This window comes from Phanerochaete carnosa, assembly GCF_000300595.1.
Source record: "Phanerochaete carnosa HHB-10118-sp unplaced genomic scaffold PHACAscaffold_4, whole genome shotgun sequence".
Taxonomy (NCBI): Eukaryota; Fungi; Basidiomycota; class Agaricomycetes; order Polyporales; family Phanerochaetaceae; genus Phanerochaete; species Phanerochaete carnosa.
Window position 1 is genome coordinate 2836767 of NW_006767631.1, and position 24883 is coordinate 2861649.

The window sequence follows — 24883 nt, forward strand, 5'->3', positions numbered from 1 at the left end:
TATGGCTTACTTGCGAGCAAGTTGCACCAGCCGAGCCTCGCACGTAAGCACATTTTGTCATGTAGACGCCCATAGACGCCCAGATCGCGATAGCCCTAGGCAGGAACGCCAAGGAGCACGTACCGGATGTTGGTCTCCGAGAGACAAAAGGGGCATCTGGTTCAGAAATTGAGAGTGAGCTAGGAGATTGTGCGCCGTTCCTGCTCACTTTCAATCAGCGCTCAAGACATGCAGCGGCAGGGGTCAACGCGGAAGTCAACATTCAAGTTTCTACGTGCATTACCGAGTTCCTGGGTGAATGCAGCAATAGGAGTACAAGAACCGTGGAAAGAGAGTAAAGCTGTGCTGCGGCGCGATGACATTCTCTAGTCCAACCGAGGCAAATATGTCATTCGAGGTGTGGGCGAGACCATATCCTTGCTTCGCGAGTTCCTGCTCATCTAGAGTCGAGGTGCATCAGTGGGGGTCAGGTGTGGTGACATAGACTAGTTCGAGAAAAGGAGACTAACGGTAAAAAGCCATCCGGACTGACACGAACGGGCGAGAAGACGGGAGACCGGACGATGATGCGGAGGGGACATGTGGCGAGATGAGGGGGAGGTGAATACCCACCGTCCTCGTCATAGTCGCAGGAGTCGCATGTATCACTGCCAGATGGCGTTGAGTGACCTTTCATGATAGAAGTGGTGGGAATGAAGGAATATACCGCTAGGACAATGCGGATTATAGACGAACGAGCTATTTAATGGACTCACGCACGTTACAAAAACTCGCGACGGCAAAGAGTTGGCCACACCATATGAGCAAATCTGCTATGAATGCGTATCAACTCAACTTCGTTGTCTGACACTGCGCGCATTTTTCTCCGCGTAGAGGGAGCGGAAACATGCAGCAGTAGCAAACCGCTTCGAAAAGACCCGGAGACTCCCGTGCAATTGGTTAACGGTTGGCCTACTCCGCTAATTAAACTTCCAGGTAGCAGGAATCCTTGCCATGGCCAAATCGTCCTGCAGTCGGTAGTGCAAGTGCTGCACAGCCTGCACACGTACATGTATTAAACCCTTCCTTTCCGGCAACTGTCCTTCCCTGTCCATCGGCCATGTTCGCCTGTCTCTGCCCCCATAGCGGAAGCCGAGCGCAGCTGCGTCGGCTTGAGTAGTCTCAAGCGACCTTTGAAGCTGCGTCTGCTGAGAGGATACGCAGTTACCCGCAGAACTGCTATCAATCTGTGATTCGAAGAGCAATCAGAGCAAGCACACACTTTGTCTTCACCTACAAGCTAGAATAACAGAGTGCACCCTGTCTGCTTCTAAACGAGAGCTATCAGCACTTAGAACGGATCTGACACAGACTCAAGCTCGTAACACATGCAGCTATCAGAGCATACCTCAGGCTGAATCGTTGTTGAGCCTCTAGTACTTCCCTCAAGAAGCGTATTGGAACGTGAACCGTCTCTCCATTGTACCAAAATGATTCATCAGAGCGATGCAAGGCAGAAAGCAGCAGGCCGCTAGATCCGTACTCTCCGTAATACTCTGTGGAGCCGTTATGCTTCATGGATTCCCCGAACTCCTTCGTGTTTTCCGGCTGGTGAACGATCTGATGCTCTCTCACGTTCTGCGAAGTCAGGCAATTAAAATCATCGCGCATCGCCGAAGTATGCACCTAGTCGTTCTCCGCCACTTCCGCCTCGCCACTTTCACCACTTCCAGGTCTGTTTACCGTCAAGGATTCGCCGGTGGGTTCGGTGGTGGAACATTGATATCTCACGGTGACACTGAAGCGGAAGGTGCAATCATGACATCGCATGCTCCTGTAGTTGCTGTTGAATGATAGGCAATGCATCGACGACCACTCGTACGCTTACCGGTGTACGATGTCAACCTCGCATGCCGTGTCTTAACCTCGTCGAGTGTGCTGGCATCGTAGTGTATTGGCGCCTGCACGGCAGGTCTCAGATATATGTCGTGCGCAGGGACAGTCTGTGTACTCATGCAAGAAAGAACTCGATTTAGGTAAAGAGACGTATGAAAAACCAGAGAAAGGTCTCGAGCTCCACGTGATTTTCTCGATTGATGGCCATTATCTCCAGTCTCACACGTCTAACGTTCGTGCCTGCGACGGCGCCCGTGCTGAACCCGAGCGGCAACACAACAACCTCAATGAGCTTATTCAAGTCAAGAAAGCGGGAGCATCAGTCGCAGTATCAGGCAGAGTGTGAGTCGCAATCGTGGAAGATCGCTTACTATTGCCGCTCATACCTGGGCTCTTCCTAGTTATCCGCTGCTGGGAACGGCTCCCCCTTGAATTGCACGACATCATATGCGACCTCCTAGTGATCATCGCTGATGACAGTACGAGCTCGAGGCTCTCTCTGGTCTCGAAGGTTTGGTCCCGAAGCTTTCGCCCTCGCCTCTTCAGCTCGCTTCGCTTGAAGAACGATGAAGACTGCCACACACTCCATAGTATACTCCGATCCCCGCTGTCATCATGGCTTGCAGAGTACATCATTAAGCTGGAATTTCTCATTGATAACCACTTCCACTATCCACTCTGTACAGCACTTCTCCGTCTCTTGCCGGCGTGCCGCGCCATCTGGCATAGCTTTAATCAAACCTCTGGGTATGTGTTACGCAGCGCGGCTCTGAAAAGCTCGTTACGGAACCTCACCTCTCCGGAGCTGTCCAACTGGACCTTTCCATCATTCCAAACTCTGCTACGCGTGCTAGCAGACATCACATACTTGAAGACCATCGAGTTTAGCTTGGTCAAATGGTCGGGCGACATTCCCACAACAGCCGATGCTGTAAACAATCTCTGCTCTGGCTCATTCAGCCATGTCCGCAAGATCCAACAGTTCCGCTGCACAAACAACGCAGCGGTGCCCGCTTGGATCCTGGCCGCCACGAGTACCCGACACTCATTCACCCGACGTCGGACTCCAAGGCCTGCGGTTGGCGAAGAAATGCTGGCCATCATCAAGCTCATTCAGATGTTCCTGGGAAGTAATAACACAATCGATGTCTCATCTTTTGAAGTCACAGGAGCAACTCGAAGTGAGACTCATGGCTTGCTCTCCCAGATTATCATACTCACAAGATGCTCACAAGATGCTTACACGTTCATTGGCTCTCTATGTCTGTCCTTTGCGACAACAATGAATGTGAAGATCTGGGTTAAGGTCATCAGGTGTACACCTTCCGACGGCGGCCACGAGACTTGGTCTGTTCGCTACATCACCCTCACTGACGAGCAGACAGACTCCGGCTTGTGCTTGCTGTCTCTTGATTGGTCTATAATCGCTTCCCTTCTACCTTTGTTCCCGCAGCTGCAACAGCTTCAGATCCTTTGCGCAAGCAATTACACCAAGAATAGCTTTCACATTCTCCGTGACAGGGTTAGGCAGGCTGTGAACAACCATCCGGTTGTCAGACTGAATTACAACCCTGGACTACCTGACGGGAGGTTTTTGGAGCCAAAGTTGTTTAATCTCAGCGAGGAAATAACACAAACATCAGTGGTATGGACTGAACTATGTTGCTTTGCACTGCACTGAGCAATGTTTTCACGCAGATTGACAGTATCATGAAGGGCAGGACTCGGAGGCTACAGCCCTAGGCTGCAAGTATACCGTCTGTGATATCTTGTTTTGTGGCAGAACCAGACAAGCCTGTGTCCTTCCTCCTGCGCAGCAGGCTACGTGACAGTAGGGTGCGACTACGCGTACACATGATATGTAGCTATCGCGAAAAGATGTGTTTCACAACCAGTCACATTATCGTGTCACTGCATCGATCTACACTACAGTTACACCGTCTTATCGTGTTCTTTGCATAGCTCTAAATAGCCATGCATTTTACGCTCGACTACGACATAACGAGGGAGCTACTGAATACGGGAGACAGCAAGTGGAGCGTACATCAAATGGCCTCACATTGACTCGTATGATCTGCAACCCATCTACTGGGTGAGTAAATACAACCATCTTGCGTCTCATACATCACCTGAGAAACAAACCGCCAGTTGAGCTGAGCTGCACAGCTACGTTAGATGGCGCTGATGGCTTATCTGTCCACGGAGTTCATGGCGAGACACTGACTCTTCTCGTTGGCAAGTGTCATACCCACAACTACTTATCCGCTGCGCACGCAACTAGGGGCCATCTTGCGTAGTCGCGGGCAAGAGGCGGCCGGTATTCCTGAAGCACTTTTGGAGGTCAGGGTCAAGCAGCTTTCTTCCCGAGTATACGAGCTACGAAATGCTGATCTCAGTTCGAGGGGAAGGCTCAGAGAGGAAGACGAAGAATTTCATGGAAGCCCAACAGGGAAGCTTAATGCTAACGATACCGCCATGGCCAGAGGTGTCGGGTCCAGTACTTCAGGGAAGGACACCGTAGCAAGGAGGTGCGTTGAGTCTTCATCGCATCCGCCGGCCGGGCCTTAATGCGATCTCCCATGTTCACCCTGCTTCTGTGACCTACCAGACGCTGCATCACGTCTCCTTGTCTTGCATGGCACCTCTTGTTGTTGACGCTTGGGACGATATGTTACACTGCGCGTCTGTATGAGTCCCACCTCCGTACGTGAGATGGTATCATACCTGTACTATAACAATGCATATAATGACTGAATACCCCAGGCCGAACGCTAATTATACAGAAGGAGTTGTGTTGGGCGTGCCACTTCGCGACGGTCTGGGCACATCCTTCCGGATCCGCCGCTCCGAGCTTAACCATAATGTACAGGAAAACGTTCCATGCCCTTGAGACCGCCCCAGGGGTTCCACAGGTCATCATCTTCGAGCAGAACCTCAAATGGCTTGCATGGCATCTCTTTATGTCTTTTCCAATCTGCTCTCTGGCACTCAGCCTGTTTGCGTGGGCTATTAGCAGACAGCACAGACGGCGTAGGTCAGAGTGGCTTACCGAACAGTAGTTCGCTACGGTGCACCGTGAGCACCGGAGCATCTTAACGTCCTGGCTTGACTTGCCCCGAGTTCTCGTCCGGAGGCATTCTGGATTGTTGCATATCTTGCGGACTTTCGACGACTCTTCGAAGATCTCGTACACTTCGGGATCCATGTCCTCCTCATCGTCAAGTAGGGCAAGCGCGGAGGACGGGTCCGTCTCGGGTGTTTCGTTCGCCGAGGCAGCGCCCTCCACCTTCGGTGAACGATAGTCTTTCAGGGCGCGCTTTTCGAGCAAGGCGAGATCGCGTGGTGGGGGGCGGCCGAGCTGGGCGCGTCTCTTGGCAAGCACCCTCTCGCGGTCGTACTCACAGGCCACGCGGTCGTGCAGGAAGAGGCATCGCGGATACAGGCAGCCCGTCTCCCGGGCGAAGAACTAAAGATCAGACATTAGAACACAGGCCAGAGACATTGGCACGCGCTGGTACTCACCATACACGGAACCATGCCTCTATCGAAGTTGTTCCTCTTCAACTTCTCGAAGAGCCGATCCCAGGGTTTGTAGCCTGTAGTCCCCGCGGATGAGTGGTAGTTGAGTATCATGTTCCAGAACTCGCGTTCCTCGGCCATACAGCGCATGATACCACCCTCCCGGCACTGCCAGTCGTCGCGAAGGGTGCGTGAGTAGAACTGCAGGTCTCCAGGGAGGATCGTCCCGTCCTCGCGCGGGTGCAGCTTCACGCCGGTCACAGGCTCAAGTTTATAAGCGGTATACTTGTCAAAGACGATACCCGAGTGAGCAAACAGCTGTGAGCGCGAGAGGTCGGGCGGGACGGTGGTGAGCTCATAGTCGCCTTTGACCGCGGCACAGAGCTGGTGGTACCATTGCTCGGCCACTCCATGCTGTTTCTCGCCGAGCTCCCGGCGTACTCTGTCCTTAACGAGGTCCTGGGTAGTATAGTGGACAAAGCGAGTGACCCTGCGACCATGGTCAAGTTTCGGAGGCATAGTCAGGGAGCAGAGATAGGTTGGCACGCCATCCCTAGTACTTGCTGAATATTGATTTCAGAAGCCCTTTATATAACGTAAGCATTTGCATCTTCGCAATCGCCTGGTTATATGCCTCTCACGATGTATATATGCTTTGCAGTTTACATGTTAGTGGTTATACACATCGTAGTACGCGTACACGCATGCTACACAATGAACAAGCAAATACCACAGATAGCCCAAGAAAATTTATAAAAGAGCGTCAGAGCCACATCATTACCCTTGGTGTACCCATGACCGTCTCGCCAGGAGACAGCCTCATTTCGCAGGCGTGTAAAAGTCGTTGCCGGTCATCAATCAATGCTGTAATGAAACGAGAATGTGATTAGCCATGCGTTGAGCGCGACAAGATGGCAATAAAACGTCGACAGAATGTGTAAAGAGCGTGCCCGACAGGTGCGGAGGAGGTTAAGACTACAGTAGACCAGTACGTAGTAATGTTATATATAATATAAGTTAACGGGATGAGAACGGGGGGAGTAAAGAGAAGCAAGGTCAAATGAGTCGACTAGCAACCCACCTCCTCGATGCCAATAGCGTTTGAGACTGCGTCGAGCAGTAAGTCGTTGTAGTCGCCCGCGGCTTCCCAGATAGCGAAACCACGCAAGCCCTGCTCCGCGATGAACTGGCCTTTCGCAGCAATGGATGTCGGGTCGTCGTAGGAGATCATGGTCTGCTTGTCCTCAAGGTATACGTACGGCTGCCAAATTGAAAGAAAAGATTGAGATAAATCAGAACAAAGGCCAGTGAACATAGTTGGAGTGAACGCACTGTCTGGCTGCAGGTATCGAAGCGGTAGCCTACACCAGAGACGGCGGTGCCGTTCTGGTCTAGAACACCACCTGTGATCATTCCAGCAAAGTTCCAGATACCGCCCCAGCCGGGCGAAGTAGGGCGACCGCATTCATCGACACCACCACCCGGAGACCAGGCATCGGTGGAATCACCCTCGGGGGTCGAGCTGTTGCCAACTGTGGGATACGCAGCAATCGGGGTCGTTCCGGCGGGCATGGCGCTGCTCGTGGAAGAAGCAGAGGCAGCTATATTACTGCTGTCGAAAGCAGTCGAAGAGTTGACGACGAAACCGTGGCCATAAGCAGCGAGCGCAAGGACGATCTGGTTTGCTGGGAAACCGGAAGCGGTCCACGCGTTCACAGCCGAGACAGCAGAACCATCCTGGTCGCCACTGGGAGCGCAGGTATCATTCAAGGGAGCATTTGGACCGACATTATTGGACCAGCCGGGACCAAAGACATCGTAGTCCATAATGGCAATGTAGTCGAGGGCCTTGGCGAAACCCGAGACGTCCGTTGAAGGGTTCCCAGAACTATCAACCCACGGCTTAAGGGAGACAGCAGCGGAGAGCGTGAGATTTGAGGCCTGTCCACGAAGCTCTTGCAAGAACGAGAGGAAGTTCTGAGTATCATCCGGGCTGTTGACATTGCAATCGCCTGACGAGCCAGGATACTCCCAGCTGCATCGCAAACGTGAGTGACAATACATGGGGACAAATGCAGTGAACGCACTCGAAGTCAAGCCCGTCAAGATTATACTGGTTCACGAGCTGCATCGAAGCATTGACAAAGGCGGTACGATTATCCGCATTGCCCACAAGGGAGGAAAAGTACATCGAACCCGTCCAACCTCCAATCGTAAGCAAGGCTTTAGTGTTCTATGGTGATGGTCATTTTAGAGTGGGACGATAAGGAATATACTGGTGACATACGTGGCTGTGAGCTGCCTCAACAAACTGTGGAAGCAGCGCAACATCGCTGGATTGGAGGAGGATAGTGCCGTCCGACTGTGGAAGTCTACATGTGGATGAGCACTCAAGACAAGCAAAGACGCAAACGTTGGACGTACGCGAAGGCGTAAGTCATCGAAGTGTACTTGTCCCAGCTGACCTGGGACACAGGGAGCTGTGCCGAATTCCAGCCTGTGTACCACGCTGTGGCCACGATATCATTGTTAGAGGAGTTGCCGGAGCCAGAGGTTGCCGGAGGGGTCAAGCTGGAGCCACCCGCTGGGCTTGAAGATGGAGTTGGAGATGCGGCTGCCGACGAAGCCGACCGGAGACTGCACATGGGCGCAGCCCAGGCAGAGGACAGGGTGACGAGAAGGAGAGCGAGTGGCAACATGTACAACATGTTGACAGGATTCCAGAGGGAGTCTCGTCGACTAGCGAAAGAGAGGGGGGCAGAAGGTGAGCAGGAGGAGTGAGCAAGCCTAGCTATTTAACGGCGTGCAGAGAATGCAACCCTTTGTCCTGCGCGCAAACAGCCCAGGAACAATTTGTGCCACAGAGAAGGTGCGAACCGATATTTCTAGGACCGCTCAAAGCTTTGTCTGCGGGAGTAAGCCTCATGTCAACGGCGCACAATAGATGGGCCCGGATCCGTGGGACAATAAGGTTGCCGTAGAGCCCAATCATCTGGGAAGCTAAGGAGCACAAGCTGCAGGCAATCAAAAATTGCAGGACGAGACTGGTGCAATTGTTGGCTAAGCAGAGCACATATACGAGGTAGGCCAGAGGGTGGTCGCGTCGAGACGACAACGGATAACGCAGCAACGCTACCCAGTACTTGCGCGCCAAAATCCTCGGAATATGCCGAACGCGCTATGCTCTGCCTGAAAATGCGATTTCTCTCTATTCTAAACACACGCTTTGGAAGTCGTTCTTTAATTTAACAACGTCGAAACGGGTGCATCATTCTTCTAGCATAGGTCTATGATTATATGGGTGCAGAGGAATAGTCTCTTCCGAGCTGGATGGCGAGGCCGTGTCCGCATGCAAGGAGTGGCTGTTCTTAGACATGCGCAAACGGTGTGCTCGGATGGCCCTGCTGAATGTGCTATCTCAAGAATACTAAGCAGCTGACAGCTCATCTCGCAAGTCTCAGGCATATGACTTTACTCTCAAACGCGATCGTGGAAGACGTTTCTCGCCCTGGGGCTTTCGCAGTGCTTCCATGGGTAGCGCATACATGTCGAAGGTTCTTTGGTTCTTCTGCATGTTTCCCTCGTTCAATCGATTTGCCGTCTCCGGAAAGAGGCCCGGGCCCAGTGGACTCCAATCAAGTAGCAGATAAGTGCAATGAGACAGCAAAAAGGAAGCTGCGAAGCTATGAACAATGAATTTACTAGTCTACGTTCTGGATTAATGTCATTAGGACCTGATGAAAACCAACAAAGGTGACTGCAGTTAATGTACAAAGAGATGCACATATAAGCACAATAATAGCTAAAACGAAGAAAGTCGCGGGGAAAAACTTATCAAAAAGGAAGAGCGGGCATACGGGATGATATACATGAGTGGTACCTCACAGGCCTCACCTCCTGCATTGTCATATCCAAGCGGTCCGAGAGAGCTTCGCAAGATACGATGCGAATGGTGACCGGGAAGCGATGCCGGAATTAAGCGTCGGAGAGGTGCGCATGCACGACATCACGACTGTGCATGGCAATCGTGAGGCGGAAAGGGCCCGAAAAGCAGAAGCAGGATGTTCCGGGTGTACTATGGCGTGGGCGGCGCGTTGCGACTCGGACAAGGCCCCAGGAAATCGAGAAGGTTCCTCCTCTCCAGTATAGGAAGATTCCCGCGGATGATGTCTTGTATCCAGTCCTCAAGCGGGCACTTATAGTTCTGGATGAGGTGGTTGTAGACAAGGTACGGTTGGTAGGCATGGAACGTGACTTTCTCGAGGCTGGGAAGCTTGTTGAGCATGCGCTGGATGTGCTTCCACTTGACGTCGCACAGGACTTCCTCGATCCACTCTGGCTCTTCGCGGTCCTCGAGCGCGAGCTCCACGTGGCGCAGGCACGAAGGCAGGTCCTCGAAGATGATCTCAACGTACTCCCAGAAGGGGTGCAGCTCGAAGGGCGGGCGCGGCTTGTATGGGCAAAAGTCGATGTTTACGTAGATGGCAAGTGTCTCGAGCGCTGTGCACTCGCCGAGCTTGAGCTCTGCCCAGATGTCCTGGGGATTCGCTATTAGACGGCAAAGCGGTCAATATTTTCCGGATAAGACGATGGAATGCACTCACGTTCCTCGTCCAGAATAAATTGAATGTTGGTGGTTTTGAAGTAGAGGTAGCGCAGAGTATCCTTCACGGCATGCACGAACTCCCCGAGGTAGGGAATCTCCTCTAAACTCAGATGAAAAAGCGATAGAGTAGTAAAGTTGCGAAGATCCATAGAGTGGAGCATGTAATGTAGCAGAGGGGAGGCGGGTCCATAGGCCAAGTGGTGGAGATCTTCAAGACGCAAGTGCTCGAACTTGCGATACTTCGTGGGCAGCATGCCATCGTACCTTACCCCGGTCTCTTTCACGGGGCGCAAGAGGTCGTCCGTCATGATTTGCTTGACGTTGGGGAAGAGGTGCAGGACGTCTAAGCAGTCTTTGAGGTCGTCGTACACCCAGGTAGTCATGCGTGCGAACGAGAGATCGAGAACTTTTGGCGCGATGGGAGGCAGAGGTCCATGCAAGGGCACTCCGGAGAAGCGCACGCGGTCGGCCTCGAAGTTCTCAAGCTTAGAAAGCTGGCCTACGACTTCTCCGAGCGCGAAGAGGTCGACTGTGGGCTCCCAGCAACTCTCATCACCGGGCTCGACGCCGCGTACACAGAGACCGACGATGTGGCCGGCATGCCGCTGGCCGCGTGGTGTGTCGAGGAAGTGGCGAAACTCGGCGAGGCCGTCGTGTTCTTGCGAGATCAGTATCCACATCAGGCGGAAGAGGTAGACGCGCGCAGGGTACACCCACGCCTTCGCCACGAGAGACATGTTGCAGAGGGCTTCCCTGTCTCCCTCAAAGTAATCGACGATCATTGCTACTATATCTACGGGCAGGGGTCTGCTGAATAGCTATCGGAAGACGTCAGTGCTCACGGTAGCAAGGTGCGACAGTGCACTCACAGCCATCGTTGTCGCAGAAAGACGGTAGTGGGGCACCGCAATGAGGCTCGACACGCTCGAGGCTTTGAAGCCCGGATTCGAAGGCACCTGGATGTGCTAAAGCTTGTGTTAAGGCCATTGCGTAAAGCATAGGTAGTATTGTGGCGCACCTGTCGGGCGGTTGGGCTGTTGGGCTATACAGAACCGACCGAGGCCCAGAAAACGATATGCGACCCAATCCCGCAAGCGATTGGTGTGCACGCTGTGAGTGCGGATACGCTGGACGACGGGAAGAGAACGAGAGTTATGTCTCCTGTGTTTATACTTCTGGAAGCGATTCTCTCCCGGATCAACTCCAGGCAGCTTCTGTGATACATGACGCGACTAAAGATCTCAGTTCACAGAATACAACAACACCTCCGTTGAAACTCAACATTTAACATGCAGAGCGTGAAGCTTTGCACCGGACAGCCTGGCCCGTTGCTACGTCGTCTGCGCTAGTACACTGACCCACCCCCGGTTCCGCGCCTATCTCACAATTGTCATTGTATTCTGACACACAATTAGGCTACGAGGATGACGTTAGCGCGTCGAATGACAAAACGGCTGGTGTACAGCTTCGCAAATCTCACGGTAGTAGCGTAGAGGCGACGAACCGCATGCCGACACCGTACATGGATCACATAATGAATCAGGGGGCCCTGGCGCCTTCCACTAGTATTACAATACAGTACTTCTCAGGGCGTCACTGTGGCAGTAAGCAAGAAGGCCAAATCTGATGAATTGAATGTTGTGACTGGCTGCTGTGTGGGCGAGGTGGTGGTGGGCGCGGGCGCGGGGACCGTGGTCACGGAGGATGCAAGCGAGGGTGTCGCGGATGCCGAGAAGCCGCTAGTGACAGTTCCAAACGAAGTGGGAGTGAACAGGGCGGTAGAAGGTGTGCTTTCAATTTGCCCTGTGAACGAAGAAGTGCCAAATGCCCCGGTATTATCGGAGAGGGCTGTAGTAGGAATGGCGGAGTTGCCGCTCGAACCTGCTGACAACACAGCGCCCGGGATAGAAGCACTCGCAACTCCCAAGGAATCAGAGAGAACTCCAGATGAGATGGCACTCGAGGTCACAGGAGTCGCTACTCCCGAAGTCGGGGACAATGTGGGGACAGCATTCGAGACCGCGGCCGAGCCGACAACAGGCGATGAGGTAGCAATAATGCCTGCGGAGGTCGCGAAGCCAGTGGACGCGCCCAGCGTGGGAACGACCGCTGGTGGGATCGCCGCCGAACCAGTGGCAGCAGAAGGGGGTACCGTCACTGTCACGTACATCGTCGTCTCGATAGTGACTACAAGGACTGAACCGTCTGAAGGGTCTGCCTGTGCGGTGACTGTACCGGTAGGCGTAGATACCGCGGTGGTCGGTGCTGAGGCTGCTGAGGACTCGAAGGGGATGGTGAGGGCAGCGGAGGAGGAGGACACCGGCACGGGAGCAGACTCTAATGCTCCACTGGATGATGCAGAGACCTCAGCCAAGAGCGCGGGTACAATATACCTTTGACGAGTGTAACCCGAGACTGATGTCGGGGAGGCACTCGAAGTGGCGGGTATGGCGAGATCAACGCTATTGACGCAGCCTCGGTCTCCAGCTAACACAGCAAGAATAAGCGGGCTTATTTGACGAACAGAAAAAGTACACGTACTTCCGCATGGATTGGCGTTCGCTTGTTGAATCGTAGGTGCACACCAAGCGGGGGCGAGCACAGCTGCGACAGCGAAGAGCGCAGTGATAACAGTCGATAGCAACATCGTAATTGATGAGATTAAAATGAATGTAATTGCACCGAAGGCAAGGCGCGTGAGGGAGGTCCGTCGGAATGAGCGAGCGACGGGACGTATAGGAGCGGACGGGAGGAGGAGTAGCGAGCACCAGGCTCTGTGATACGCTATCGAGGCGGATGAGTGTTCCTTCGTTTCCGAGAGCCTTTATATATGGTCTTCGAAGGCATTAGCAGGTCAGCATTGTACATGACAACCAGCTGAAAACAATAGTCTGATGTCTATTGTTTCATTGTTAGTTATAATTGCCCCACGACACGAGTAATTACCTGTGGAGCAGTTGCACAGTGTCAAGTATAAACCAACAACGAAGCTACGTAACGATCGCTAACCCGCAGCATGAACTCGACGGGAACGACAGGTTAGCGGCGATCACGCCGCGGCTGGCGGCAGCGTTCAAGCAGCAGAGTACCACCGTAAGCGCGTCCATGTGTGGCGCGTGCTAGACTGTCATTTTAGATCCTAGAAGCGTCAGCAAAGATCTGTTATTACACATAGTTCCATGGGCTCAAGTGCAGAATTGCAGATACCAGTCGTGGGCAGAGACGAGTCGACGACGCTTTGTGTCGACAAAAGGAAATAGACGCCAGGACAATGCTTCTTTGATGCGCACTTTCATCTCGATCTGATCCGCCAGCCCTAATCCAGTGCTGGGCGCGCCCAGCTCAGGCTGCTCTACCTGTTATGCCTCATCTAATTCTTCCAATAAGACGTTAGGAAGCAAGCAATGTTGTATTGTGATCTTCGTGCCGCCATTCCATGCCGTGATATGTGGGAAGATTAGCAAGTAGCTATATATAAGATTGAGCAATCTAGTGATAAGTTACCTCCTCCACCCCTCCTACCATACACTATGAGCCCTTCACGCCTTGTACTTTCTATGCACTCCCGTCGCTATCCCATCCGCTTTTCTCCTGCCTGACTTCCGGATTTTCGAGCCTCGACCCTGACTCCCCAAGGGAGACTAGGCTCTCGGCAATCCCCGGAGAGGTGGATAGAGGCGATAAGATACTCTAGGGGTCGCGATCCGTAGGGTCCTCGTGGTGCGCTTCTTGACCTACCCGTTGAGTAACACAGCGTGATGTCTCGTAAAAACAGAAGGGCATTGCAGGCGAATTTACGCGTTTGCCATGCCATACTCCGTGAGGCGGAACGCCCGCGTTTCCGTGGGGGCAAACTAAGAGACTAATCACGTGTGCACTGATGGTATTTATCGGCGCCCTTCTTCGCGTGGCGAGAATGACTTGATCCCCCAACGCTGAAAGCCCTTTAAAATGTTGAATCTTCTCTCTCGCCCTATCCGCTCTTCAACCACCACCGTCACCCTCCTAAGACGAGCAATGGCCTCCTCATCCACCCCCGACTTCGTGAGTCCTTTTCAGCATCTGCTCTACACTACCAGCTCACCTTATCTTGCACAGAACAGGCCCCTCTATACTCCTCTCGCCGAGATCGACCCTGAGGTCCAAAACATCATCGACAAGGAGACATGGCGGCAATTCTCCGGCCTCGAGCTCATCGCCTCTGAGGTGCACACATTTGTCTTATGTGCCGTGCTATCTCACGAACGTGAACGATTCGCTAGAATTTGACAAGTCGGGCAACGATGGAGGCCAACGGCTCGATCCTCACCAACAAGTATTCTGAGGGTCTCCCCAACGCTCGGTACTACGGCGGCAACGAGTGGATTGATGAACTCGAGGTGCTCTGTCAAAAGCGGGCTCTGGAAGCCTTCCACCTCGCCCCCGCCAAGTGGGGTGTCAACGTCCAACCCTATTCTGGCAGCGTGAGTGTCATTACGTGAATTAAGGAATCGCGTCGCTCATGTTTTCCGTCGACCCCCAGACTGCAAAGTACGGATCAGTCATAACTGCCTCGTGTACGGCGTACTAAGCGAAATCCATTCCGAATAGCTTCGCAGCTTTGACAGCGCTCTTGCAGCCCCAGGACCGTCTCATGGGTCTTGGCCTGCCTGATGGCGGCCACTTGACACATGGTTATTACGTGCGTATCTCCCCAGTTGCCACGCCTCTGACGTGACTTCTCCTTACCATCCAACATGCCACCGCTAATCTACGCGTACTGTTCAGACTGCAAAAAAGAAGATGACTGCGTCTTCGATCTACTTCCAGTCATTCCCGTACGGCCTCGATCCTGCGACTCAGTTGATTGACTACGAGGGTCTCAAGAAGCAGGCGCGCATCTTCAAACCCCGTCTCATCATCTGCGGTGCTTCCGCATATCCCCGTGACTGGGACTACGCCGCGCTCCGTGCCATCGCGGACGAGCATGGCGCGTTCTTGATGGCTGATATCGCGCACACGTCCGGTCTCGTCGCCGCTGGTGAGCTCGCGGATCCCTTCGAGTACTGCGATGTTGTCACAACTACCACGTAAGTCTTATTCTGTTTGATGCATATGTTAGATCTAATCACCCCACAGTCACAAGACCCTCCGTGGCCCTCGCGCTGGCCTGATCTTCTTCCGTAAGGACTCTGACAAGGCTGCCGACCTTGGGAAGCGCGTCAACGACGCCGTCTTCCCTGCCTGCCAGGGCGGCCCGCACAACAACACCATCGCGGGTATCGCTACTACGCTCCTGCAGGCGACTCAGCCCACATGGAAGGCGTACGCTCAGCAGGTCATTGCGAACGCGAAGACCCTCGGTGACGAGCTCGTCGCCCGCGGTTACAAGCTGCAGACCTCTGGCACGGATAACCACCTCGTCCTCTGGGACCTTCGTCCTCTTGGGCTGACTGGCAGCAAGCTCGAAAAGCTCTGCGACCTGGTCGGCATCACCATCAACAGTATGTTGTTTCCGAGCCTCGCCGGACTCGCGCACTGACAGCTCTTGACAGAAAACGCCGTCTCGGGTGACGCCTCCGCCCAGGTGCCGGGCGGTATTCGTCTCGGCACGTCCGCGCTCACATCGCGCGACATGATGGAGGCGGACACCAAGGTTGTCGCAGACTTCCTGCACCGCGCCGTCCAGATCTCGCTCGTCCTCCAGAAAGAGGCAGGCAGCAAGCTCCTCAAGGACTTCGTCCGCGTCGCAATAAAGCCTGAGGAGGGCAAGGTCGGCTACCAGCAGGTCAAGGACCTCGGCAAGGAGGTCCGCGCCTTCGCGCGGCGCTGGCCCCTGCCCGGCGTCGACGTCTCCACGCTCAAGCGCCCCGCAGGCATCCACGAGGACGAGTAGATTAACGCGCCTTAGACGCTTTCCTGCCATTGGTAGATATCGGTATGAGTTTCGGACAGGATAGAAGATTCAACGTCACAGCCATTGGGGCCATCTCGTGTATCATTTAGGACCACGGACTTTCAACAGAGCAGGGTCCACACGGGTGCTCAACGCATCTTATCACGATCTATTGTAGTACTAGTCTAATCCACTACTGGATCGGCTGGCGACTCAGAATGCCATAATGTATCCCGTATAAGCTGAATATAAGAGGCGTACTTAAGGCAGCTCGGCTGGTGTTCGCAAATCATGGGCGGGAAAAGACTAACCAATCCTGGTCCGCGACCTTCTGTCTTGATGCCGCCTGGTGAAGAAAAAAATGGAAAGGGAAGGGAAAGAAGGACGGGAAGAAGAAGAAAATAGACATGGAAGAGAGGGGGAGGGAGAGAAAATCTGAAGAAGTTGAACTGGCTCAACTGAGAGGAGGAAAGCATAGAAAATAAAACCAAAATAATAAATATACGCCTATAATTATATGCATCCACCGGGAGTCGAACCCGGAGCTAGGCCATGGGAAGACCCAATGTTACCGCTACACCATGAATGCTTAACAAGTTTGCCGGCGTGCACTCTGATACACCTATACATCCGTCGCCCCTTCAGCTACAACCACTCTTCGGAGACTATGTGGAAGCATGAGTATGTCCTAACGTGTGTATGGAGGAGACTCACGCGTCACCCGAAAACATCGTCGCCGACGCAGCGGACGAGCCCACAAACTTGCCTACCGCCGACCTGGCCGTCGCACTCGCGGTCTCCTGGCAGAGCACCCGTCCGATACCGCCCGCGCCGCCCGCCGCGGCGTTCGTCGCGACCTCGAGGATGCCCGACACGAGCGTCTGTTCGCCGACGCCGAGGCGTGCCCTGGGGTCCACGCTGTCCGCGGTCGCCTTCTCGAAGCCGATGCCGACGACCTTGCCTGCGGCGGCGCCAAAGACGGCGCCGGCGGGCCCCGCGACCAGCCCGCCGCCCACGGCGCCCGCGGTCGTGATCAGCGAGTCGGTGCTGCGTATGATGGCGCGTTTGGCTTGCTCCTGCAGCACTGTGTCAGGGGGCGTCGTACGGAGGGCGCACGATGTGGCTGCTTACGGTGTTGCCCTGGCTCGCCTGCGCCGCGGCGATGATGTAGCCCACCCCTGGGAGGCCTTCTAGGAAGATAGTGCCCTTGCCGTCCTTGCTGAACCAGTCAGAGGACATGTGGGCCTCTAAGTCTTGCTCTAGGCGAGTTGCAGGAGAATGGGGGAAGGTGTCTACGAATGTCGTCCGACTCTGTTGAGTCGCGGTCATCATGGTTCGCTGTTAAGATGCACTGATTCGTCTCGTTGGCTGCGTCATGACTGCTTCAGAAAGAGCCTTCAGCATATTTCCCTCTGCGCAGAGCATTGTCGAATCGAATGGGGTCGGGCGCGGTTCGTAAGGACCTCGGTGAAAGAAAGATCGTCGTTATTGGGCGAAGCTATTTACCACTCCTCGAACCCATATTGGCTGGTAAGCCGATGACTTCATACCGGCACTGCAGGACACGTCGCGACTTGATCCTACACAAGCCTCGCGAAATTCATCTGTGCAGCTCGGCGGCATGTCTGTTGCACCTGGCCATCCCTGCAGTGATAATAGCCTTTTCTATCGATTGGCGTGTCTGAAAACACGGTGGCATGTGCACAAGAGGTATCTCCTGAGTCTGGTGCTTGCAATCTTGCACGCTGTCATGCGGATATATTGAACAATGGACTGTGGTAGGCTAACCTTAGCTTGCTCACAATCCAACCCCTGCGCAGCTGAAGCACGGTGTTCAATTGGACTGCCAGCCACTCTGGGGCGGGGTCCATCATACGGATACATCCTTTCGCGGTTTGTGAGTGAATATGACCCCTGCTCACCATCTGATATACACGCTGTCCGTGTCATCCTTGAAGCTTGAAGTTTGACAAGTTTGGACCAGCAGACTCAGGGACATTAGGAGTATGCCTTGCCTATTCTCTGTTCACGCTTTGGAGTGGGATTACGGACATTTAGTCGAAAGATGGAGTCGTCGTCGTCGTCGTATCATGTGAGTAGATGCGAACCTGGGTCCTGGGAGCTCGAGCACTGGCGTCTGCATTCGCCGGATGGTGGTCCCGGCGTCTGTGCTCAACGTTGACTGCGTAAGAGAAATTACCTGCTCGTCGTGACTAGCTTGACTCCAGTTGACTCCGTGTCTGCGAGCAGATGTTCTGTCTCATATGGTGGCGTCTTGGATTTGAAAGTCGTGCACAAGCTCAAGGCTCTGCCAAGCTGTTAACACTTTGGCTTGGTCGCGAGATGCAGGTATGTTGACCTCCTTCAGCTTTATGTCTAGTCAGTGCTAACACGACGACGCGAAGCTTAATCAATCAAGACATGAGTTGACTTCTTGGTACAACATGTCTGCTATCTGAGGGCCCTCAAGCAGGACAACGTTCAATCAAAGTCAAGTGCCGCTCGACAACGCTTTAGGAGAAGATAATCTCGCCCTCAAGTGAGTTCGAGAAGCAAAAATGCATACGCCAATGTATGTATAGATATATTTTACTGCTACTCTCTTGAGCTCATGTTCTCGGACCGGTCTATGGTTCCGATTTCCGCTTGAAGGAAGATCTCCATGAGGGTCACTACGCTAATTGGGCCTTCCACATTGTACGTCACCTCTGCATGCCACGCCTCACACCCTCTGATGCATCTCGTCTCTAAATGAGCAGGCATTTCTTGAAGCAAGGATATCGTCTCGCTCAGACCTGAAAGAAGGATTGTAGTCCTGTTATTGTATTCGCCCAGGCCCTCGGTAATGCATGCGGGATTTTTGAACGTTGACCAAAGGTGAGCAAACACCCAGAAATGGCGCACTATCTGATAACTCATTTTCACTTTCTGGACCAGATACCCCATTTGTCTTCCGGGGGTCGATGTCCGGTGCATGCCCCTTCTCTGCTGGGGCCATCGCGATCCAGGCATGCGTGGGCGCCTGTTCGACACAATGTGCTTACGTGTGAGGCTCGGTTGGTTGCAACTTGCTCGCAAGTAAGCCATACGACCAGCTCTTTGCATTGTCCATGCACTTCAAAGATCTACTGCAGTGCGTACCCGGCCGTTCTCGAGCAGCCTCGAGTAGGCGAAGAGCAACTACGTCCTCTTAGCAGAATGATGCCCCCGCTTTCGGGAGTACATAAAGCGCAGGGAGATGGAAGAGCGTTTCTCAAACTCACATTCGACACTAGCTTGGCTCTACCATGTCGAGCACAGATACACGAGCGGAGCCTCGACAGCAGCAGCCTGCCTCTTCCCCCAAGGTGAGGGGCTCCGCATTCTGGCTCACCTTTCTCGCCCTTATCGTCTCGACCTTCCTAAGCGCGCTGGACATGACCTCGGTCGGCACAGCGCTCCCGACGATCACCGCGGACCTCCACGGCGGCGATGAGTACTCTTGGGTCGGCTCTGCCTATGCGCTCTCTAGCACGGCGGTGCTCCCGCTCTCTGGGGCTCTTGCGAACATATTTGGGCGGAAGCCTATCATGCTTGGATCCATTGTCTTCTTCGCTGTCGGCAGCGCCCTATCTGGGTCAGCACAGAACATGAACATGCTCATCGCTGCCCGGAGTACGTCTAATTCATGTATTCTGCTTGATGCACGTCACTGACACCCATGGCTGCAGCTGTGCAAGGCATCGGAGGCGGTGCCATCATCGGCCTCACACAAATCATCACATCTGACCTCGTTCCACTCGCGGAAAGGGGACTGTTCCAGGGTCTGATTGGTCTGACATGGGCTCTGGCTTGTGGCGTCGGCCCTCCGGTCGTAAGTCGTCGCTTCTCTACACTACTAGTATGTATCTGGCAGTGACCTGTGTGATGTAGGGAGGGGCGTTTGCTGGCGAGGCATCTTGGCGATGGTTATTCTGTAAGCTGAATCTCGAAATGATGTGCTCTATCTGATACTCGGCTTCACAGACTTGAACCTGCCACTTTCCGGCATTGCGCTCGTCCTGGTATGGTTCTTCCTCCGAGTGCGTGCGCCTGAGGGCTCTGTCCGACAGAAGTTTGCGCGGGTTGACTGGTCGTAAGTATTGGATCTGTTAACTGCTCAATGGCCGACTGATGGTCACTTCACAGGGGCAATGCGATCATTGTTGCGGGGACAACACTCGCGATCGTTGGACTTACATTTGGTGGGATTCGGTTCCCGTGGGATTCTGCTCAAGTACTGGCACCCCTTATCATTGGACTCGCCCTCGTTGCGGCGTTCATTTTCTACGAAGCGAAGATCCCAAAAGAGCCGACTATTCCATGGAGAGTATTGAATAACCGGATCACCTTCGGCGCGTATGTAGAAACCTTCGTGCACGGCCTTACTACCATGGCTCTCGTCTGTGAGATCTAGTCCTTCCGAGTTTACACTTGAGACTGACGGCCACCCACAGACTATATACCCGTCTACTTCCAAGCTGTCCTTGGATCTTCACCGGTCCGGTCTGGAGTACAGACCCTTCCCGCTGCCCTCATCATCTCCGTCTTCGCCATGATATGTGGCATATCCGTCGAGCGGTTCCAGAGATACATGCCAGTAAACTATGCAGGCTGGATTCTGATCACCATCGGATTTGGTCTAGCGAGTCTGTTGACGGCTCGCGCCCCTATGGCACAATGGGTTGGCTACCAAGTCGTCGTCTCAGCCGGGATAGGTATCATCGTACGTACCCTCCTGCGTTTCTCAACACATATCCCACTTACATACTCCACACAGTTCCCGGCACCCGTCTTCCCCGCCCTCGCACCTCTACCAATCGACCGGACAGCAGCGGCGCTCGCATTCTTTGCATTCGTGCGCTCCTTTGCGCAGACGTGGGGCATCACCATCGGATCGACGGTGCTGCAGAACGAGCTGAAGAAGAAGCTTCCCGCGGCGTTCGTCGCGCAGTTCCCGGGCGGTGTCGAGATCGCGTATGCCGCGATACCTCTCATTGACGGCCTCGAGGAGCCTCTCCGGACACAGGTTCGCGTCGCTTTCGCGGACAGCATCGATGTCATCTTTGAGGTCATGATCGGCATCGCCGGGCTCGGGCTCCTGTCGATGCTGCTGATGAAGGAGATACCAATGCACACAGATAAGGACGAGAAGTATGGATTGAATTTTACGCCGATAGCTACGGCAGATGCAGAGAAGGGTGAAGTCACTCCCGACTCGAGGCTTGTTTCTGAGCGGAAAGCATAGGAGACCAAGCTTTCAAGGACTCGGAGGACTTGTCAATACTGGGATAAAATGTAGACTCCGGATTATGGACATTGTATGGTGCCTGTATTGAATAACCTAGTAATAGTCAATCCGTTGATATATATATACCTGCATTTGAACAGCTCAAATGTGTGTAATCTGGCTATGCTCGAATGAGTAGTTTGTCCAAAGACCCCGAAGTGGCGTGAATGAGCGCTTGAAATGCTTCGTCTAGTACTACATCACGAACTGGGGCAAGTACTGAATATTGAATGTTCACTCGCCCTCTACATGACAAAATCAATTGCTATTGACACTGAGCAACGTGTATACTGTCTGCTGTTCATAGGAAAAGTCCCATGTCTTTGGAGGGCATAATAATGAGAGAGAGAGGCACGGATTCACTGTTATCACACTTTCACTAGATATGGTAGGCACCTTGCAGCTCTTGTTACCACAGGGTGTTTACCTTGACATGATCTACATTTCGGTAGCTTTTGCTTGTGTGTACTAGTGAGATACATACATTAAGATATAGTAAATGTATAAATGCCACAGGAAATGGATGTCATACCGTGTTATCAGGAAAACAACTTGGCTCCACAGTGCGACAGAGTGCTACAGGAGCATTTTGGAGCACTATGGAGCCAAGTCCTGTTTCCTGATGAAGTACTAGTAAGCTCAGCCCCGAAGCCACCAGTACATGAAAGGAACTGCTCATCAGTTTTGCTTTATACCATTATCCTGTTACATGTGGTGCTTAGACCTGTATTTTATGTGTAAGGATAAGGCTGAACACATTGCTCTTTTTTTGGGGACCAGTTCTCAGCTGAAGGATGTACCTAAATGTCTCCCGGTCAAGGATTACGGCCACTACTACTAGGATATTATTATGTTATGTTATGTTACAGCCTCTACTTTTACAATTCAGCCCCCCCCCATTACGCCGTAGGCGTCGCAGAGCCCAATGCAATAGCGGAAGAGAGTAGGGCTTTGCCGCAGTGTCCGAGATTCCAGTAAACGGGCGGTTAAGCACACTCGCGCGCGAAATATTCGTACCATTGTATAAGCGTATGTCAAAATTCTCGTACGTTTTCTGCCCGCAAATTCACTCAGTGTATAAGCCTCCCGGAATATTTTAAAGTTGAAAATCCTTCATCCTCCTGCAAGGGACGTCATCAAATATTAGGTGTTTAAAATCCTGATAAGATACAGACAACAATGAGCAGTCCAACCACGACCGGAACCTTGCGACGGTTTGTTACTGACTTCAACTTCAATGATTAAACTCTGATCAAGCTGGCCGCATTGCAAGTCGTATCAGAATCTTCGCGCGTTGTAAGACCTATCTTCACACTTTGGGTGATGCACCCAGTAAAGCCGGTTAGTTACTAGCGCGTTAGTCTCCGTTGCTGACTAAAAACGATTTGGATGATGAGTCGATCCAAATCATCTGTATATATGCAAGGAGAGAGTAGTCTGTTCAAGGACCTCAGTCACCCCGCCATCAAATGCCACAAAGCGAGCGCCTTCCTGGCTTTGGGCCTTGTGTCCTGCCGTCATGACGTTCTACCACCTTTCCACTCCTTGCCGCTTTCACTAGCTCGAAATCTCAGCTTACCCGCATCGGGGCTACCCAAATCAATTTACCATCGACTCTAATTGTTGTAGAAACGCGACATGTCGGAAGGCGCACAGCATCAGCTGCCGCCTGTGTTGATCCTCGATGGCGGACTTGTGGGCATCTCGCCGCTTTCAATACGTATTTCGTATTTGATCTCAGATCTTTAAGGCAGGGTACAACGCTTGAAGATACATTTTATCGTGACATCTCGACACCGCTCTGGTCTGCCCGGCCTATCGAGCACGACCCAGAAGTAATCATCGAAGCGCACCTCGCTTTCCTCAAAGCGGGCGCCAGAATCATATCCACGGCGACGTGAGTGCATGTCCGGGAGCTGTTATTGTTGCTGATGCTCAGCTGGCCTTGGCGACTCCAATCAGATATCAGTCCGCATACAACACGTTCGAACGATCCGGGTATACGCGCGCAGACGCAATACGTATCATGCGGCAGGCGGTTGCACTCGCATGCATTGCCAAGGACCGCTTCCTTGTGGAGCGCACTGAGGCCCGCCGCGAAGATGTGCAGGTTGCACTTTCGCTCGGCCCGTACGGCGCGACATTGAACGCGAACGAGTTCGACGGGATGTACCCGCCTCCGTACGGCCCCGGGCCATCTGCGTCCAGAGCCCGCAACAGCTTCTCACCCTGTGAAGAGGAGCTGCGTGAGTGTTCCATCGAGGCGCTGAAAGGCTTCCACCTGGACCGCCTGCGAGTCTTTGCCGAGGATCGAGAGACGTGGGACAGCATCGACTGGGTCGCGTTCGAGACCGTGCCTCTGACGCGCGAGATCACCGCTATTCGGCGAGCGATGGGTGCTCTCAACAGCGAGCTTCCCGCGCGTCGCTCCGACAGCCGCTGGAGAAAGCAGTGGTGGATTTCAGGCGTGCACCCCTTCGGCGTGTACCCAGAACAGTCCCCCGACGGCGGATCAGTCACAGCCGGCCACGTCGTCAGAGCAATCTTGGAACAAGAGGGAGCAGGAGAAGCGAATCCTGTTCCAGATGGCATAGGCATCAACTGTACTGGCGTGCGCTATCTGTCGTCGATCGTGGGTGAGATGGGCGAGGTGGTGGTGCATGTCGGCGGAGAGCAGAGACCATGGTTGGTGTTGTATCCGAATGGGAGAGAATGGGATGTGGGGACGCAGTCGTGGGTAGCGGTGGGCGCAGACGAGGATGAGGCGGCGGGAGCGTGGGCGACAGCCTTTGCTGAGGCCATCATGCCTTGCATGAGGCATGGGCATGCGTGGGGAGGCGTTGTCATCGGCGGGTGCTGCAAGTCGGGACCTAGAGACATTGTGGCGTTGGTGAAGGTCGTTAAAAGGGTCTGGGAGACGGTACATCGCTGATTCGTCCGGCGCCGAAGTGCTAATTTTCGCCCGCACTTTTACTCAGATCTATATTTTGATTTCTCGGAAGCATTCTCAGTTCGTGCACTTGGTTCATTCACATAGAAAGACGAAGTCAATTGTTCATGTACGTCTGGAAAAAAGGAAGAAACCAGATGCGGAGAAGTAAAGTATATTTCGGTAATAATAATTAACTAAGCAAGTGATGAAGGAGAACTAGGAGCGATTCAGAAATTCTGTCTCGATACGGCATGTGCAGCTTCACCAGACTACGCTACTCCTGCCCCTGCGGCTGAGGCTGTACGGGGTTTCTTGTCGGACTATCCCCGGGCGTCGTCGTCTTCCGGTATCCTCCTTTTGCTAGGACCGAACTGCTGGGAGCCAGGCATGGGCGATTCCGACTCGTCAGGAGCCAACATCATGCCGGGAAGGTTTTCAAACTGGTCGGGCGTCTTGTCGTTAGTGAATGCCTTGCGCTGGATGTCTGCCAACTTCTCTCGCGGGATTGAACGGGAATTTGGGAAGAATATGTCCAGAAACGGCTTCGGGTCTAACGAGGCAACCATGTCTTCCATCTCGGCGATGATGACGGACGGCAATGAGTAGAGCTGGTCAAGGTCACATTACGCTCGCCGATGAATGACCCACCGCTCCACCATTTCAGGGGCTCAGCAGAAAAGACACCCTGCGTTTTTGGTTCTAGAGCATACCCACCGGCCGTTGAATACAGCTCCCACCACCTCCACTCACGTTACTAAGGTTCGTACA

General features: G+C 53.4%; 10 protein-coding genes and 1 non-coding gene across 11 annotated transcripts; 5 read left to right on the top strand and 6 right to left on the bottom strand.

Annotated features, from left to right (window-relative positions):
* Positions 1-959: 959 nt before the first annotated feature.
* On the bottom strand, positions 960-1827 carry PHACADRAFT_183597 (uncharacterized protein; the record flags this gene model as incomplete). The annotated part of the gene is given in 5 exon segments (XM_007394825.1): positions 960-1007; positions 1050-1226; positions 1262-1279; positions 1299-1341; positions 1388-1827. 5 exon segments carry the CDS (start codon positions 1648-1650, stop codon positions 960-962), a joined length of 549 nt encoding a protein of 182 aa, XP_007394887.1. The 5' UTR covers positions 1651-1827.
* Positions 1828-2260: 433 nt separating this feature from the next.
* PHACADRAFT_78615 (uncharacterized protein) lies at positions 2261-2998 on the top strand (the record flags this gene model as incomplete). Its single annotated transcript, XM_007394826.1, has 1 exon — positions 2261-2998. A coding segment is annotated over one exon (738 nt), but the record flags the coding sequence as incomplete, so codon positions are not given.
* Positions 2999-3105: 107 nt separating this feature from the next.
* PHACADRAFT_254592 (uncharacterized protein) lies at positions 3106-4061 on the top strand. Its single transcript, XM_007394827.1, has one exon. The coding sequence runs from the start codon at positions 3158-3160 to the stop codon at positions 3554-3556; it is 399 nt and encodes a 132-aa protein (XP_007394889.1). The 5' UTR covers positions 3106-3157; the 3' UTR covers positions 3557-4061.
* A 159-nt stretch (positions 4062-4220) lies between these two features.
* PHACADRAFT_172745 (uncharacterized protein) lies at positions 4221-5940 on the bottom strand. The gene is made up of 3 exons (XM_007394828.1): positions 5398-5940; positions 4925-5341; positions 4221-4868 (listed from the first exon to the last, which is right to left on the bottom strand). Exons 1-3 carry the CDS (start codon positions 5911-5913, stop codon positions 4728-4730), a joined length of 1074 nt encoding a protein of 357 aa, XP_007394890.1. The 5' UTR covers positions 5914-5940; the 3' UTR covers positions 4221-4727.
* Positions 5941-6047: 107 nt separating this feature from the next.
* Positions 6048-8356, bottom strand: PHACADRAFT_254594 (glycoside hydrolase family 18 protein). The gene is made up of 6 exons (XM_007394829.1): positions 7819-8356; positions 7682-7766; positions 7482-7627; positions 6727-7429; positions 6476-6655; positions 6048-6258 (listed from the first exon to the last, which is right to left on the bottom strand). The coding sequence occupies exons 1-6, from the start codon at positions 8100-8102 to the stop codon at positions 6253-6255; spliced, it is 1404 nt and encodes a 467-aa protein (XP_007394891.1). The 5' UTR covers positions 8103-8356; the 3' UTR covers positions 6048-6252.
* An 869-nt stretch (positions 8357-9225) lies between these two features.
* On the bottom strand, positions 9226-11129 carry PHACADRAFT_254596 (uncharacterized protein). Its single transcript, XM_007394830.1, has 3 exons — positions 11019-11129; positions 10870-10965; positions 9226-10818 (listed from the first exon to the last, which is right to left on the bottom strand). The coding sequence occupies exons 2-3, from the start codon at positions 10873-10875 to the stop codon at positions 9946-9948; spliced, it is 879 nt and encodes a 292-aa protein (XP_007394892.1). The 5' UTR covers positions 10876-10965; positions 11019-11129; the 3' UTR covers positions 9226-9945.
* Positions 11130-13579: 2450 nt separating this feature from the next.
* On the top strand, positions 13580-16146 carry PHACADRAFT_254599 (uncharacterized protein). The gene is made up of 9 exons (XM_007394831.1): positions 13580-13720; positions 13779-14044; positions 14099-14206; positions 14263-14463; positions 14523-14530; positions 14591-14681; positions 14768-15069; positions 15119-15483; positions 15535-16146. Exons 2-9 carry the CDS (start codon positions 14018-14020, stop codon positions 15873-15875), a joined length of 1443 nt encoding a protein of 480 aa, XP_007394893.1. The 5' UTR covers positions 13580-13720; positions 13779-14017; the 3' UTR covers positions 15876-16146.
* Positions 16147-16393: 247 nt separating this feature from the next.
* On the bottom strand, positions 16394-16464 carry PHACADRAFT_t56. Its single transcript has one exon. It is a non-coding gene; the product is annotated as a tRNA-Gly (tRNA).
* Positions 16465-16497: 33 nt separating this feature from the next.
* On the bottom strand, positions 16498-17204 carry PHACADRAFT_194637 (uncharacterized protein; the record flags this gene model as incomplete). The annotated part of the gene is made up of 3 exons (XM_007394832.1): positions 16498-16540; positions 16590-16951; positions 17007-17204. The coding sequence occupies 3 exons, from the start codon at positions 17202-17204 to the stop codon at positions 16498-16500; spliced, it is 603 nt and encodes a 200-aa protein (XP_007394894.1).
* Positions 17205-18123: 919 nt separating this feature from the next.
* Positions 18124-21271, top strand: PHACADRAFT_254604 (uncharacterized protein). The gene is made up of 11 exons (XM_007394833.1): positions 18124-18224; positions 18281-18447; positions 18528-18572; positions 18635-18752; positions 18813-19529; positions 19586-19728; positions 19788-19830; positions 19881-19989; positions 20043-20299; positions 20351-20619; positions 20674-21271. The coding sequence occupies exons 5-11, from the start codon at positions 19163-19165 to the stop codon at positions 21139-21141; spliced, it is 1656 nt and encodes a 551-aa protein (XP_007394895.1). The 5' UTR covers positions 18124-18224; positions 18281-18447; positions 18528-18572; positions 18635-18752; positions 18813-19162; the 3' UTR covers positions 21142-21271.
* A 1585-nt stretch (positions 21272-22856) lies between these two features.
* PHACADRAFT_254607 (uncharacterized protein) lies at positions 22857-24227 on the top strand. The gene is made up of 3 exons (XM_007394834.1): positions 22857-22878; positions 22938-23080; positions 23146-24227. Exon 3 carries the CDS (start codon positions 23210-23212, stop codon positions 24113-24115), a length of 906 nt encoding a protein of 301 aa, XP_007394896.1. The 5' UTR covers positions 22857-22878; positions 22938-23080; positions 23146-23209; the 3' UTR covers positions 24116-24227.
* The last annotated feature ends 656 nt before the right edge of the window (positions 24228-24883 follow it).

What these genes read in the sequence shown, in the direction of transcription:
- PHACADRAFT_254604 (XM_007394833.1), top strand. Translation starts at nt 19,163, where the DNA reads ATGTCGAGCACAGATACACGAGCGGAGCCTCGACAGCAGCAGCCTGCC. An exon ending in CATGCTCATCGCTGCCCGGA is followed by an intron (nt 19,530 to 19,585) that starts GTACGTCTAATT and finishes CCATGGCTGCAG; the next exon opens with CTGTGCAAGGCATCGGAGGC. An exon ending in TTTGCGCGGGTTGACTGGTC is followed by an intron (nt 19,990 to 20,042) that starts GTAAGTATTGGA and finishes GTCACTTCACAG; the next exon opens with GGGCAATGCGATCATTGTTG.
- PHACADRAFT_254592 (XM_007394827.1), top strand. Translation starts at nt 3,158, where the DNA reads ATGAATGTGAAGATCTGGGTTAAGGTCATCAGGTGTACACCTTCCGAC.
- PHACADRAFT_254599 (XM_007394831.1), top strand. Translation starts at nt 14,018, where the DNA reads ATGGCCTCCTCATCCACCCCCGACTTC. An exon ending in CCTCATCCACCCCCGACTTC is followed by an intron (nt 14,045 to 14,098) that starts GTGAGTCCTTTT and finishes TATCTTGCACAG; the next exon opens with AACAGGCCCCTCTATACTCC. An exon ending in GGTCGGCATCACCATCAACA is followed by an intron (nt 15,484 to 15,534) that starts GTATGTTGTTTC and finishes AGCTCTTGACAG; the next exon opens with AAAACGCCGTCTCGGGTGAC.
- PHACADRAFT_254594 (XM_007394829.1), bottom strand. Translation starts at nt 8,102, where the DNA reads ATGTTGTACATGTTGCCACTCGCTCTCCTTCTCGTCACCCTGTCCTCT. An exon ending in TTGAGGCAGCTCACAGCCAC is followed by an intron (nt 7,628 to 7,681) that starts GTATGTCACCAG and finishes CCATCACCATAG; the next exon opens with AACACTAAAGCCTTGCTTAC. An exon ending in TCGATACCTGCAGCCAGACA is followed by an intron (nt 6,656 to 6,726) that starts GTGCGTTCACTC and finishes TCAATTTGGCAG; the next exon opens with CCGTACGTATACCTTGAGGA.
- PHACADRAFT_254607 (XM_007394834.1), top strand. Translation starts at nt 23,210, where the DNA reads ATGCGGCAGGCGGTTGCACTCGCATGCATTGCCAAGGACCGCTTCCTT.
- PHACADRAFT_172745 (XM_007394828.1), bottom strand. Translation starts at nt 5,913, where the DNA reads ATGCCTCCGAAACTTGACCATGGTCGCAGGGTCACTCGCTTTGTCCAC. An exon ending in GAGGCATGGTTCCGTGTATG is followed by an intron (nt 5,342 to 5,397) that starts GTGAGTACCAGC and finishes TCTGATCTTTAG; the next exon opens with TTCTTCGCCCGGGAGACGGG. An exon ending in CCGTAGCGAACTACTGTTCG is followed by an intron (nt 4,869 to 4,924) that starts GTAAGCCACTCT and finishes CCACGCAAACAG; the next exon opens with GCTGAGTGCCAGAGAGCAGA.